This window comes from Triturus cristatus, chromosome 1_2 (genome assembly GCF_964204655.1).
Source record: "Triturus cristatus chromosome 1_2, aTriCri1.1, whole genome shotgun sequence".
NCBI lineage: Eukaryota > Metazoa > Chordata > Amphibia > Caudata > Salamandridae > Triturus > Triturus cristatus.
In genome coordinates, this window is record NC_140580.1 from 1,176,969,871 (window position 1) to 1,176,984,997 (window position 15,127).

General features: G+C 48.6%; 1 protein-coding gene across 3 annotated transcripts in view; it reads left to right on the top strand.

The window, feature by feature from the left end:
* SPOUT1 (SPOUT domain containing methyltransferase 1) overlaps positions 1-3,884 on the top strand; it is a 111,252-nt gene extending 107,368 nt beyond the window's left edge. For all 3 annotated transcript variants that reach the window (XM_085614041.1, XM_085614040.1, XM_085614042.1), the window contains 2 exons: positions 91-238; positions 3,222-3,884. In XM_085614041.1, the coding sequence (XP_085470167.1) occupies positions 91-238; positions 3,222-3,296 (223 nt within the window). In that variant the 3' untranslated portion in view covers positions 3,297-3,884. The remainder of the gene's footprint in view (positions 1-90; positions 239-3,221) is intronic.
* The last annotated feature ends 11,243 nt before the right edge of the window (positions 3,885-15,127 follow it).

Sequence of the window (15,127 nt, forward strand, 5' to 3'; positions counted from 1 at the left end):
AAAAGGTTGTGGTCACAAACTCTCTGGGGATCTGCAGGGCGCATTCAGCTGCTGCATAATCCGCCTGAGAGACTCCGCTTTGTCTTTCAGGCACGCTCTCATCGTCTTTGGAGGTCTCGAGGGGTTGGAGGCCAGCGTGGATAGTGATGAGCATCTGCAGGTGACGGACCCAAGCGTGTTGTTTGATTTGTACTTGAACATGTGTCCTGGACAAGGGAGCCGCACCATCAGGACAGAGGTATGTGACCACCATCTGTATCCACCTCAAGCACCCAGCTCTGGTGTGCTAGGTCCAGCTGTCTTTGTGTAAGAGATATGCTCAGCCCAGGTGCCTGCTGCTGTTGAGCATACATACTCTAGTGTATGGTAGATCCAGAAATCTTCTGCTACGGAGTGCATTAGGCAAAACTATCCTCTGCTTTTCTCATTGTTTTTAGCGTTCAGTCCAGACAGTGTGTATGCTTTATAACCCTGTACATGATGCTAGGTGCAGATATCTGCTGCTAAAAGTACTACTGGCGACAGCTAATATTTGCCGTGTTATCCTATCCAGATGATACAGTTTTCTAGTCCCAGCTATCTTCTTTCTCTTATTTAGCACTGCGCTCGGCATACCAAGACTTTCTCTCAACCTAAGGGATGTGGTTCGTAGTTTGTGTGACTTCCTCTGCATACGCCTGACATCTATTGTTGGGCTCAGACATTACAACTTTTTTTTTCTTTGAAGAAGCTGCAGGATGTGGCGTGCCTCATTCCTTAGTCCACAATGCGCATAGGCATGAACTTAATCTTAAATTGTTTTTCTGCCATTGAGTTCTGGTGCGTTATTCAGCAATGGTTCTAAGATAGACGTGATCCTCATAGTTGTTTTGGGCCTAGCTGCTCCAATCTTCACGATAACAAGATTTCAATGCATTTTTATTGCTCTTTCACTTTGTGAGCAATAAAGATGCCTTTAAATCTTGTTATTTTGTCACATTTGCTGCTTTCAGAAACAGAGGTCAAAAGTCAGTTTGTTTTCCTACATTTACTTTTTGATCTGTTCCTGAAGTTAGAGTATTTTCAGCTCGCCAGAAACGGCAAATAGTCCCTAAAAATAGCTCGTCCTGGAAAAATCTTGCTCAACAATGCGAGTGGGTTTTTCAAGCCCTTTCCTACACACTGAGCGACAACCCCGCTTCAAATCACACAACACTTGTCAGGTGGAGACCAAATGATTTCTACCCTCCCTAGCAGGAATTCACCACAGACAGGTGGATTCTGGCAGTAGTTCAGGGCTATTGCTTGGTATTCCACCCCCATCACCCCGACATACTACCATGCCAACATATCCTCTGCCAAGATGACCTCACCCTCCTAAAGAAAGATGGAGGCACAAGCGCTCCTCCAAGAGGGTGAAAAACAACACATGCCCTCACACGAGCAGGGCAAAGGCATTGACTTGGCTATACTTTTCCATTCTGAATGACGGCTCGCTGCAGCCCATTTTGGACCTGAGGCCATTGAACTGTACATACAGTCCGAGCACTTCCATATGACAATCTTCCAGCTCGTTATCCCACTGCTCCGCAAGGGACTTAATGACGACATTAGACCTCAAATGTTTATTGCCACATCCTCATCTACCCCTCCCATCACCAGTACCTGTGGTGAGTGGAAAACATTACAAATTCACAGTACTACCCTTCTGCAGTACTTACAGCTCCAAGGGTCTCTACTGGGTGTCTGGCAGTGGTGGCTGCTTATCTGTGTAGAGTAGGCATCCACTTCTTCCCATGCCTGGACCACTGGTTGATCAAGAGCAGCAATCCTAGCTCACATTCATATGGCTTGAATACTGCTCGAGAGCCTAGCATTCACCAGAAATGCAAATAAGTCCCACCATCCACCCAAACAGATCTAACCCTTCCTAGGCTTGATATTAGATGCTGTCACGGAAAGCATATCCCCACCAGGAGATGGTGATGACATTCAAAGGCCGCTGCCTCTTTCAGTCAACTTGTCTGCTGACTGTAAGACGTGTAATGAAGCTCTTGGGCATGATAAGATCTTGCATACCAACTGTGCCACGTGCCAGATAATACATGCATCTGCTCCAACAGTGCCTCTCGAGGTATTGGTCACAAGCAAAGTGTCATTCGGAAGATCTAGAGCCGATAAAGCCCAACATTCTACAGTGGTGGGACATGTTTACCCCAATCCTTTCTTAGATCCTCTTCGCTACTGCATCGTTCACTGGGTGGGGCGTACACCTCTTCAGCATGACTGTGCAAGGTACCTGGACACCTCACCACTAGGGTTGACACATCAGTTACTTAGAGCTGATGGCCATCCGTCTAGCCCTCAAAGCCTTCTTCAGGCTTGTCCACAGCAAAGTGGTTCTCATAAAGACAAACAACATGACAGCCATGTATTACATACAGAACTGGAGTGCCTACTCCCTCCAACTGCCTACCACAAGAGACCTGGCTCTGAGCAGTTAGACATAAAATCCATCTTCTAGCCGATCACCTACCAGGGTGGACAACGACTTTGCAGACCTGTTAAGTAGGACTTGTCAACCAGTTTTTGGGTGGGTAGTTAATCTGCAAGCCCACCACAGGTACTTCTACTAGTGGGAAACCCCAGCTGTTAACTTCTTTGCTGCCCCCGAAAATGCAAAATGCTGAAGCTTCTCCTCCAAGTACCTACACCCACAGTGCATTCGCAATGTACCATGGATGAAATGGTCAGGGACATTTGCCTATGTTTTTCCAACACTCCCACTAATCCTGTACCAACTTACAATACTCATGGCGCATCACAGTACTCTTACTCTACATTCCACTTTGACCTTTCGCCCTCTGAGTGAAAAAGAATCTAATGTGCAGTCTGTGCCCGTGCATATTGTGAACTTGGGGAGGAGTTGGGGAACATCCCATGACTCAAAGCTTCTTCAAAGTAAAACAAGTTGTAATATCGGAGCCTAACAGAGGAGAGAATGTAGGCTTACGTCTAGAGCAGTCGACCTCGAAGCTTGAGAACTGGGTTTGAGTTTTGGCAACAACGCTCAAGCCACTTAAAGTTAGAACCCCTCACCCAAGATGGCCGATCTGTGCTAACTCTCATGAGATGCAAGTATTGTGTGCTTTCACTTTGCAGTCTCGATAAGCAGCAGTGGTTTTAAGTGTAGCTTTTTAATGGTTCTTACTGGTTATCCTACTCTCTGGTTTGTTTTTCAGGAAGCTTTGCTGGTATCGCTGTCTGCTCTGAGGCCAAAGATTGAAGCATCTGCCAAAGGTTCCTCTGGGAAGTGAAAAACCAAACAATTGGGTCTTTCTTGCATCGCTGCTGCACAATACTAGCAGGAGTCCGTGGGGGCACTGTTCCATCTACTCTAGTCAGCTGCTAGGATCCTGAGTCCTCTCCTTCACTCACTCAATGTCTTGTGCTATTACCACCTTGTAATTCCCCTTGTCTGCTGTTGCATACCCCTTCCTTGTCTCAGGAGGCTAGTGATAGAGGCTACTGGTCCGTCCTACTCACACGGTGGAGTTGCAGTCTCGATCTCTAACCACTTCAGTTGCAATGAAAAGTAACGATTAGTGTCAGAAAGGACCACTGGACCAGGCGTGCCTGCGGGAGGGCAGTGCTGCAACGTGAGGTAACGCAGTATCTTCCCGTGGATACTTGGAGGATTCCTTCCGATATTTATGTTCCTTAGGAGCGAACGCTACAAGAAGTGGTGCCTGCGTATCCAGCCTGTTGATGCCAGGGTACAGGCTGGTTGATGCAGAGAAAAGGATGAGATAGCTGATTTCTGTGAAATAACAAAGGTCCTCCTTGTGAGATGACGTTGCTGTAGTATGAACTAATTATACCAATAAAGTTCTTTTGCAGGCGGTTGGGTGGATGGATGTTACTGATGTGTATTTTTGGGGCGTTCTCATGTTTACAATATCATGACATAATTTTATACACTTGCATTTGTGGTAAATGTTTTATAATTGGCCCTGGCACCTGGTGTAACAAGTCGGTAGGCACTGTCATACTGGGTTTATATTGGCCTGCACCCTGTCGTCAACATTTAACTTTTCTTGATTAACATGCTGTGTATTACTAGTTGTTGGGTCCAGACTTTATTTTTCTTTCCGGGGCTTATCGGAGAAACAAGTGAAGTGGCACTCCAGAACACAACCCTCTCGATCCTCTCCGGTATTGCAGTAACTGGACACACCCTTTCGCTCTCTCACTCGTACTTGTCCACAATAAGATAACCAGCAGACACAAAAGAAGTTTAGAATATTTATTTAAACTATCGTGCTGTGAAATGCAGTGTGCGTGCCACAATTTAAACACAAAAGCATACTAAAAATACTGTTAGTATGGTTAATAATCCATATATCATGAAAAGCCCTGTCATTTTATAAGACAGAATAACCTGAACCCCCCCCCCCCCCCTCCCCTGCTACTGAAGCTAAATAATTGTATATCAAAGATCTCTGGCTTTACTGGCAGACCTGACTCAACAAAATGAGAGTTACCCTGGTTGGACCAAAAGGGACCAAGTACTATTATACTCAACAAAAAAAGTTTCCCTTATGTGTCAAAGTACACTACTATTAAAATATCAGTTTACACTGAACCAAAACAAGTTTTTCTACTTAAACACTAAGTGTCCATACACATCGTGATTTCATAAAAATTCTTTATTCCACACTTATTAGGCCTAATGATAAGCTTTGAATGACAATTAAAACAATATATTTTGTTTAAAAACCTTTTAAGTACAATTTATACACAAAGTCTGTAGTCACAAATTTTCATAGAAGCTTAGCAATTTTAGAATGAACACATATTCATTAAATACTTAACATTTACAAATACTGGAAGACCTGTACTTTAGCGTAGACAGCTGGATGTTGGACACTTCAGCAGCCTCAGTGCTCTTCTCTCAGAACTCTTGTTCCATGTGTGTTTTTGGCTCACGTGCTCATCTATATGATAGTACATGTGTGCACATAAACAACAGCTGCATGCTTGTGTTATCTAGGTGCTAGTGCCTTGCAAGGAAGACTAACAACAGGCATTGTTATTTGACCTTGTCGGTGATGGTCAGACTAATTCCCATGAAAAGAAGAGAATGCGAAAACATATGCAGGTTCCGTGTGAAAGTTCAATGGGGCACAAAAGCAAGCGTGTTTATATAGTTGTGTGGAAAGGAAAATGAGGCCTACAACGTGCACAGATAGACTAACATAGGGAAAACTACAGTGGGCCATGCAGGAAACACACAACACCCTCCCTTTAGTCAGGACAATAGCGCTGAAAAGGATACTAGGTATAACAAATTTAATCAAAAGTAAACTCGCTCAAAGCCTGTTTAAGAAATGTGAATGGTTAAACTAAAACTAGAAATAAGTCAATTTAGAAAAATGATCAAATTAAAGTGCTTTAGAGGAATTCATAATGTTACTTGCCATTTCATAGGCCAAAGACTCCATAAAGGAATCCGGCTCTGCATATGATGATTTGGTCAACAGCCAAAGTCACAAGCTCCAAAGAACAGACCTGCTCTCCTGTCTCAAGTTGATTCTGAAACAGTTACCGGGCAACCTGCATCTGCGTTAATAGAGCCTGTATGTTGTGAACCATGTCACGATGCTCATGGTTTTTTGTAGGCCAAATTCTCAACCCTCACATTGTGAAGAAGTCGCAAGCCCAAAGGACAGTTCTGAAAACGGGTCACTAGGAGACTCATTAGCAGTCCAAAGTCCAAGGCAGCGGTGGTCTGTGAAGCCATCATATGTCCAGAGGCCATTCGAAGGGCACCAAATGCATTGGATCACACGTTGCACGCAGGTAAACCAGGCAGGCCGGAATGTCAAAGACCAATCAAGATCCAGTTAATGTTGTAGAAGTATCCCAAAGATATGATACAAATGCTCACGGTAGTATTGGAGCGATGCCAGTTGCAGAGCGCCCACAAAAGAAGCATCCATTGCGGAGAAGAAGGAACAGGACAAGAATGGCACAAGTGAGGAATAACAGCAACTGGAATCCTTCGAATACACTAGAGAAAAGGGAGTGGATAAAAGGCGGGATTACTCCAAAAACAGCCTGAAAAGAACTAACGAGGCTGGATCCTGCAACCTTAAAGTGTGGAAGGCGGGCCGTACAAGAGTCATTAAAAATTTGATGCACTAATTCTCCGATAAGCAGGGGATGATTAGTATTTAACGATGACTATTTCACTAGAAGTTCTAGGCACCTGCAATTCGAAGGTCTCGCGAGCAGATGTAAAAGCTACTTGTTGAAACAATAATGCTTTGAGTCTGCTTAGCTTGTTGAAGTCTGCCTTCAAAGTTGGAATGGAAGGCAACAATGAGCTTTCTACAATGCCATGTGGAGGGGGATACAAGACATTGTTGCAACAAGTGACCAGCTGGGAAAAGGACAAAATAAACAGGACTCCAGCCCGCATTCCCCAACAGTTTTGATCACTAAGCATGTGAACTCCCACATAGGTGGTAATAATACCAGAATGTGCTGACTAGTATTGGAAATCTGGTCTACTTGATTTAAATCTAGTTGTGGAATTAAGAAAACTAGCATGACAACCATTTATGTCCACTGGCCACAATAACCACTTGCCAGGACTTGAAAACAAAGAATTGAATGTACCGTTCCATACCATACTATTTAATTGTTCCTCTGTGTAATTTATAAAACTCTGCCAATTATCAAAGCAGGCTATGGAGGGAATGGTTGGAGCATTCATTTCTTTAATCTTTGCCAATCTCAAACAAGTAGTCTACTGGATTGTTTCATGGAAGAAAATAATTTGTGTGTGAATTAGACGGACTTGAAACAAAGTGTTCGAGGCATATCAGCTGCAGATTGTACACTGCATAGATAGCCATCTGGTGTTGGGCTCGGATGCTTGCACCTTGTTATTGTCTTGGGAGAAGTCTTTTGTAGTCACGAGATAGGTGACTCCTCCCTTGGACGATAGTGCGCATGGGCCATCGGATTCGGATGTAAATTCTGTGCTCTGGTTCGGCACCATATTCTCCAAACCTTTTCGACGTGCAAACCATCATAAACTCAACGGTATAGTTCTCGATCGCGTGATCTTCGACGTGCTCTTCAAATATTCGATTCCGGTCGTCGACGTGGGTCGCCAGTCCTATCGACGCCATTCGGGCCTACGGCTCATGGAAAGGACTCCCATTAAAAAAATTCCCCCAGTGTGGATCCAAATTCCCACACAGTGACCACCATAAGGTCTGTAACCGGTGTCTGTCGCCCGAGCACAAGGAGAATAATTGCCAAGCCTGCGTCTCCTTTCGATCCAAAAAGGCCATCCGTGTTCGCCAGGCTCGACGACACATCAAGGCGCAAAAAGCAGCTCCGGTACCGGTGGACATCTTCGATGAAGGCCCCGGTGTCCTGGAGGAGGATTCTGAGGATCTGGAAATCGTGTCCAAAGCAGACGACTCAGACTCAGACGACCACATCACTCCAGGTCAACGAGTGAGTACAACTGCCCCAACCCCACCTGACTTCGCCTGCTGGCCCCAGTCGCGACCGAAAAACAAGTTTCAGAAGCCCCGCCCCCAAGCCCGGCTCCGAAGATAAAGGACAAGCCTTCCGGCAGCTCTGGACCCAGCAAGCCGCATATCAGTGTCCCACAACCGCCATCGGCGCCGAAGCCAGGAGCGCAGCCTACTCCCAAAAAGACATCGGCACCGACCACCTCGGCGCCGAAAGAAAAGGCATCTGATCCAAAACCGAAACATTCGGAACCGAAAAAGATTTCCCCCTCCACATCGAAGCCAAAGTACCCAAAAACATCTTCCAAGGCTCCGGAGCAGAAATCCAAACCTCGCTCTGACCCGAAAAAATCGGCGCCGAAAGCGTCTACCGAAGAGGAAGAACTTTTCCGACCGGATCCTATCGATCCGAATCAAAAAACTCTCCACATAGACCCTAAAACAGGACATGTGACTACTGTTCCACACAAGAAGAGGAAATTGGACACCCCCAGCATTCCTGCAGTGCCTGCAAAGAGGAAAGACTGTGCTACTTCACCTTTACGATACCTCTTCTCCTGTTCTTCCTACTAAGCCTGTCTCTCCTCCACATTCTCCTATACTTCCACCAAACTCACCACAGGTTGATGATGATTTAGGGGATGGGGATGATGATTTAGGGGATGGGGGAGGCATGTTTGCATTGTCAGCATTCCGTCCATCATTTGTTTGCTGTAACACATTTCGCCCTAAGTGGGATGGGTATGCCCAGACGTGGGTCCCTTGCTCACTGTGCCACTGGATTCAAGCTAGCCTGGCTGAAGAAGGATGACATACCCTGAAACCGGTCCCAGGATGCTTGTTTCCGGTCCAGGGAGGACCTGGCCTGGCAGTTCGGTCTGGACTGTTCCCATGAGGCACAGGGTCAAGACTGATTTGCATATGGCTGGGTCCAAACTGGGGTGGCATAGTGGGCAAAAGAACAATGGATTTAACCCAGATCTTTTGACTGGGGGAGAATGTTTGCATTGTGAGCATTCCGTCCATCATTTGTTTGCTGTAACACTGGAATGTGCAATAGGCATAAGTCCCGATGAAGACTTGCAAGTCTGTAATAACAGTTGGAGCGTCAGCCAAAACCCAGAGGAATCTAGAGCAAGAATCAACTGCAACCAAAATGTGAACGCAGTTTATGGACTCAGTGGTGCGCAATGATCTAGATAAATGCAGCCAGTGCTGCTTAGAGATAGAGTTGTGTCTGCGGTGGACAAGACACAGTAGAGCTTCTAATTTGCTGACAAATGTCACAATATAAACCATATTTTCTGGTTTATTGGTATAAACCTTGCCACCAATTATGCTGTAATAGTGAAATGGTGGCAGCCATACTGGCATGTGCAGAGGCAATACCTTCATGTGCAGCTACAATTAAATCATGTCTGCGGTCCGTGTTGGGAATCATGCGATCATCAATGCAATGCATCAGTTGCAAATGTTAAAGGAAAGCAACTGGGCGCTGCTTTTAATAGCACTAATGGCTACCAAACTATTGTCTTTACGTGTCTTGGAGCGCGTGATTGCTGCTATTTTAGCTGTGTCTACTGCAGATTTGGCTGCTGCATCAGCCAGAGAAGTTCCTACCGCATGTGCTCCCACACGTCGACGACTCAATGTATGTATAATGTGAGTTTGTGGCAACCTATCCTTAAGATCAACCCCTTTAACCCTAAGCATCTTGTGCTTGATTGCGATACCCTTCGAATCTCTAAAATCATTTTGTTGGCAAAAATGAAAATTCTGATTGACAGATTGTACACAACAATACAAATCACACACAATAAGCGTGGGAAATTCAGGATTAGTATTTTCAAGTGCTGAAAGCAAAGCTTTCAATTCAGCCAACAGCGCAGTGCAGTCTTCAAGAGACGGCGTGCGGGTAGTTGGAGGGTGGAAGATGCCGTCGGAGATAACGGCAAGAACGATGGGCTGTTAAGGATGCAGCCTACTGAATCCAACAAGGGTCAAGGGCTCTTGCATTAGGAACCGCAGTTTCATGCTGTCCACTCTCACTAAATAAGGGTTCAATTTGTTGTCCGTTAAGCAGATATCCACATAGTGTCAGGGCCAATGTCGTAAAGTATCGACACTGTACTGCAAAAACTCCTGGGCTGTTCGTATATACCTTAGGGAGTCATACATTGCGCATCTGAAAACCAAGGACTCTAAGTGCACACCAGCCCCGGCTCTCTGGAGCCAAATTGTGACTGATATATCCAAAGTGGTCTTATATTTTTTCCGGCCCACTTTATTAGTGAGTGCCGTACTGTGTGTATTTTGTACCGTAATGGTGCGTGTATGACTATTTAAATGTCTAGAATCTAAGACTATGCGATAGGAATGATCTGCTTTCAAAGCAGAAAAAAAGAGGATTATTCATCGGAGATGCACAGGGTTCAATTACTCACTGGTACTGCAGCTGGGAAAGAATCTCTCTCGGGTGCTTTAGCATCTCGTTTAATAGGATACTGTGGTTATGCCTGAGGTGGGGACCGTATAGGGGTAACATGGTAAGGAGAATGATAAAGTGTGGGGGCCAATGCAAGGGCCCATTCAGAAGGGCCCATTCAGATGCATAAGCTTGCTTGACCTTGTCAGGAACAAGGTGTGCGAAAGAAGGGTGAATGACATCCTCTCCCTAGTCGCATGCTAGAATGAAAGGTGGGGGCCAATCAACCTCTGCTAACAGAATGTCATAAGACATAGGAAATGGTCCCATAATACGGCTTTAATGGTGCATTTCACGTCATCTTCAATGTGAATATCCAAGTCGTATAGTCAGTCTGGGGAAGCTACGCGTGTGTCCGCAGTTGCAACTGTAATTAATGTTTCAATTGCTTTCGCTGCCAGATAATGGTGTAGAGTCTGGCGTACTATGGTGACCATTGCAACGCTGTCGAGGGAAGTCACTGCCCAGCTCCTGTTCAGGAGCAGGCTTCTCACCATCTGTGGCATATTTAGCAGTTAATGCAGCATCTTTCTTTTTCTAAAAATGGGGTTTATGTGGAGGATGTCAATCCTCCTTCTTTATCTTCATGTCAGAAGAGCGTTGTGTCTTCCTTTTCGGATCCACGTACTCTTCTTGTCTGCGGTCAGATCGCCCTTCTCTGTCATATTGATGGTCAGACGAGTCTTGAAAGGAACTGGGATTAGGAATCTGATACCTTTCAGGAGTTTTAATTTTTGTGTGATCACAAATATATCTCCTCTCAGAGATTTCAGAGGAGAAGAGTGCCTCGCATGGTCTAGGTTTTTGATGTTGTTTAGAATTGTCCCATGGTTACTTAGTAAACTTATGCGTGGGTCTGGCATCCTTGTCGGAACTCGGCTTGCCAAGTGGTGCTACTGAACGCCTGGTTTCCAAACTATTACATCCTAGAGACGTATATACATTAGCAATAATGACTGGCAACGCTGGTGTATGGCCAAAGATGCTGCTTCACCTTTAACATCAGCAAGCATAATTTTGGAGACAACCAGAAAATTCCTGCCAAGTTTCATCCCCAAATCAAGGGCAAGAACTGCCCCACGGGGGGAGGAGCCTAGCGCGCAACCAAGATGGCCGCGTAGGTGCGAGGCTCCCGAGGACCTCCGCAACCTCCTACGTTTATCCTGTCTTCATCCTGCCTCGGTTGAGGGGACTGTGTCGGTGAGCCTGAGCCGAGGTGGTACCCGTTCTCCGTTCTCGAATCGGACTTCGGGTACCGGAGTGAGCACCGATTGAAGTTTGCGGCCTACTTCTCGCCGGACCCCGGATTTGCGCTGGGGGGTGACCCAGTGGCAAAGTGAACAACAACGGCGGGCTGGGCCTGGCGAGTCGCGTACCCCGCACTTTCGCTTTCACTTTCGCACCCCCTTGCCGTCTCTGCAAGTGAGATCGCGGAGCTCTTTGTGTTGGTGTGGCCTCGCGGGGAGACCCTGCCTGCCTGCCGGCTGTGACCCACCCCGCCGACCTGGGGTGGCCCCCCGGAGCTCGTGGCCTTGATTGCCTGCCCTCTACGGCGTAGCTGGTGCGGGTGTGTGACCCGTGGCGATGGCCACGAAACAAGACGGAGATCGGTCGAAGACCAGGTCGACCCGGCGTGGCGCCGTACATCAGGCCAACATCATGGACCGCTATACCCTCCAGAAGGGATCTCCCGGCGGACCGCACAAGTCCTCTGAGGGCCCCCCTGATGCCCCGGATTTGCCCACGGATCTGACTCTGCAAGACGTCATGGGCGCCATTGCTGAGATGAAGGCCTCGGTGGGCCAGCGGTTCGACACCTTGGCGCATAAGATCGACGCGGTCCTCGTGGATGTCGGCCTGGTGAGGGCTGATCTCTCCAAGACCAACGACCGGGTTGATTCTTTGGCCCGAACCACGTCGGGCCTCACGACTGAGGTGGCGGCCCTCCAAACGGAGGTGCACCGACTTCGTCAGGCGAGTGCGCTTATGGATCGGCGCCTGGAGGATTCCGAGAGTCGGGCCCGGAGGAATAATATCCGCATCATCGGAGTACCCGAGGGACGGGAGGAGGCGGCGGCGGATCTTTTTGTAGAGGACCTGATCGCTACCCATCTCCAGCCTCGGGGACTGAGTAAATTCTTTGCCGTGGAGAGGGCCCACAGAGTTCCCGGGGGAAGGCCGAAGGTCGGAGCCCCTCCGCGGCCTCTCATTGCCCGGATTTTTAACTTTCGGGACAGGGACGCGATCTTGCAAACCTCCAGACTGCAAGGGCCGATTAAGCTGGAAAATATGGAGGTGAACTTTTATCCCGATTTTACCCAAGCGGTCCAGAAGCAGAGACTGAGTTTCCTGGGTGTCAAGCGCCGTCTCCGGGACATGAACTTAAAATACGCCATGCTCTTCCCGGCCAAGCTGCGGGTAGAGGTGGATGGTCGCACGCACTTTTTTGATCGTCCCGAAGCGGCCGGGGACTGGCTGGACACTCTGCCTGGGGGTAGTGATCGAGATGGTGGGGGTGGGGGGCGGCGGGAGGAGACGGCCCACAGGATCGGGACTGAGGGGTTGATATTGGGCCTCACTCTGGACGACTATGATGCCACTTTCGATCAAGCTTCTGTCTTTGTTCTTTCCCCTCCCTTGGAGGTTGTGTGGGGTCTAGAAGGGGTACTCTTTCCTCCTCTAGGGGGTTTAGCTAGTTTCATTATATAGGGCGACAGGCACACTGCAAGTTGGGGGGGGCTGTCTGGGCTCATGCAGGGGTGCAGGGAGGGGGGAGTTTTGTTGGGGTGGGTGGGTTGGGGTGGGGTGTTGTTCGTTTATACCACAAGGCAAAAGTATCGTTGTGTTATTTCTAAAGTGCTCTCTGGGGGACGAGTGATGGCTTCTGTTTATGATGGGGGGTAGGGGACTGAGTCTGTTGTCCTGGAATGTTAATGGATTGGGGGACAGGATAAAACGAGGTGTGGTCCTGCAGTTCTTAAAGCGAATTTCGCCCGATATAGTTTTTTTGCAGGAGACACACCTCATTGGCAACTCCTTTTGTGCTATGAATCGACGGGGCTACCGCCTTGTGGCCCATTCGGGCTTCACGTCTGGTTCAAGGGGTGTGGGCATTATGGTTAAGAACTCGCTCCCGTTGGAGATTGATGAAGTGCTCCATGACGACAGGGGACGTTACACGGTTTTGGTGGGTAGAATGGAGGGCAGAGTGGTCGTTTTTGTGTCTGTTTATGGGGCTGCAGACGACCACCTTTGCGGATCTGGGGAGCCTCCTCCTTGGCCTTCCGGAGGAGATTCTAGTGGTGGGGGGGGGATTTTAATGCTGTGGTTTCCGGAACTGTGGATCGTCACCCCCCTAGGGATCTCCCCCGTGCCCAGGCGTGGTTGTCTGGCCTCTTGGATACCTTGGGGCTGGTGGATTGTTGGCGTTTGAAACATCCCACGCAGCTACAGTACACCTTCCATTCAGGGGCTCATGGTAGTCTCTCACGGCTAGATTATGTCCTGGTTCCGGCGGCGCATGTGGGGAGGATAGGGGAGGTGTGCCATTTGGCACGGGGTATTTCGGACCACTCCCCGCTCTTGTTGCACTTTGATATTCTTCCGAGGGGAGAGGGTAGGGTGGTCCTGATTAATCCCTGGTACCTGCGTGACCCCACCATTCGCGCAGAGCTGGTTAAATCCCTTAAGCGCTACTTTGACGAGAATGTGGGGTCTGTGTCATCGGCGGTCTCACTGTGGGAGGCGTTCAAGACGGTACTCCGGGGAGAGGCCTTGTCCCTTATTTCCCATTCCCGGAGGCGCGAGCGGGAGGAGGTGACCCGTGTTGAGGCTGAGATAACCGAGTTGGAGGGTGCTCTAGACGGTGGGGTGACGGATGACAAATTACATGTTCTCCGACTCAAGCAAGCGGCCTATAAGGCCCTCGTCACGGAGGCGGCCAGGGGCCTCAGTAGAGAGCAACAGGGGAGACTGTATGATGTGGGTGATAAGGCTGGTAAATTGATTGCGTGGCTGGACAAAAAGGAGAGAGCGAGTCGAGTTGTCCCGTTGATTGAGAAACAGAATGTGTGTGTGTCACTGAACCAGAAGAAATTGTCTCCTGCTTTGCAGACTATTTCCGTGGGGTGTATTCCCCGGTGTCCTCCCGCTCTGAAGAGGATTCCCATGCCCTGCTCAGGGATATCGCGTTGCCCTCCCTTTCGGAGGAGGACAGAGTGTCGTTGGACGCCGCTCCAACTTCCGAAGAAATTGCCCTCGCCATACGTTCGGTCGCTTCCGGCAAGGCCATGGGTCCTAATGGTCTTCCCATCGAGTTGTATAAACTGCGACCGGATACGCTGGCGCCGCATCTCCGTGCTATGTTCCTCGCGGCCCACTCGGCGGGTTCCCTCCCGCTGGACCAGCGTCTAGCTACTATCGTGGTTATCCATAAGGAGGGGAGGCCACGGGACCGGGTCACATCCTATCGGCCTATTTCGCTATTGAATGCGGAGCCCAAAATCCTCGCCAAGGTGTTGGCCAATCGGCTGGTCGGCGTAGTGTGTGACTTGATTCACCAAGATCAGTCCGGCTTTATCCCTCATCGCAATACAGCGCTTAACCTGCGGCATTTGCATGGGGTGCTCGCACGTGTCCCGTTCATACGAGAGCCGGCCATTTTGGCGTCCTTGGACGCCACTATGGCGTTTGACACGCTTGAATGGCCTTATATTTGGGCGACGCTCGCGAAGTTTGGGTTTGGCCCAGGATTCATCAGTTGGGTAAAATTGTTGTACTCTGGCCCGCTGGCGCAGGTGGTTGTGAACGGTAGAGTGTTGGCTCCGTTCGAGCTGGGCAGGGGCACGCGGCAGGGCTGCCCGTTATCGCCGCTCCTTTTCGCGCTCGCCTTGGAGCCTCTGGCTGAGTGGCTGCGGTGGGAACCTTCTATTCGTGGTCTCCGCTGGACCCCCGAGTATGAGGACCGCGTATCTCTATACGCTGACGATATTCTCCTGTACCTGGCTTCCCCACGTAAATCACTGATAGTACTGGTTGATGTATTGCATTCATTTGGTCTTAACTCCGGCCTTGTCATCAACTGGGCTAAATCGTGCGTCTATGTTCT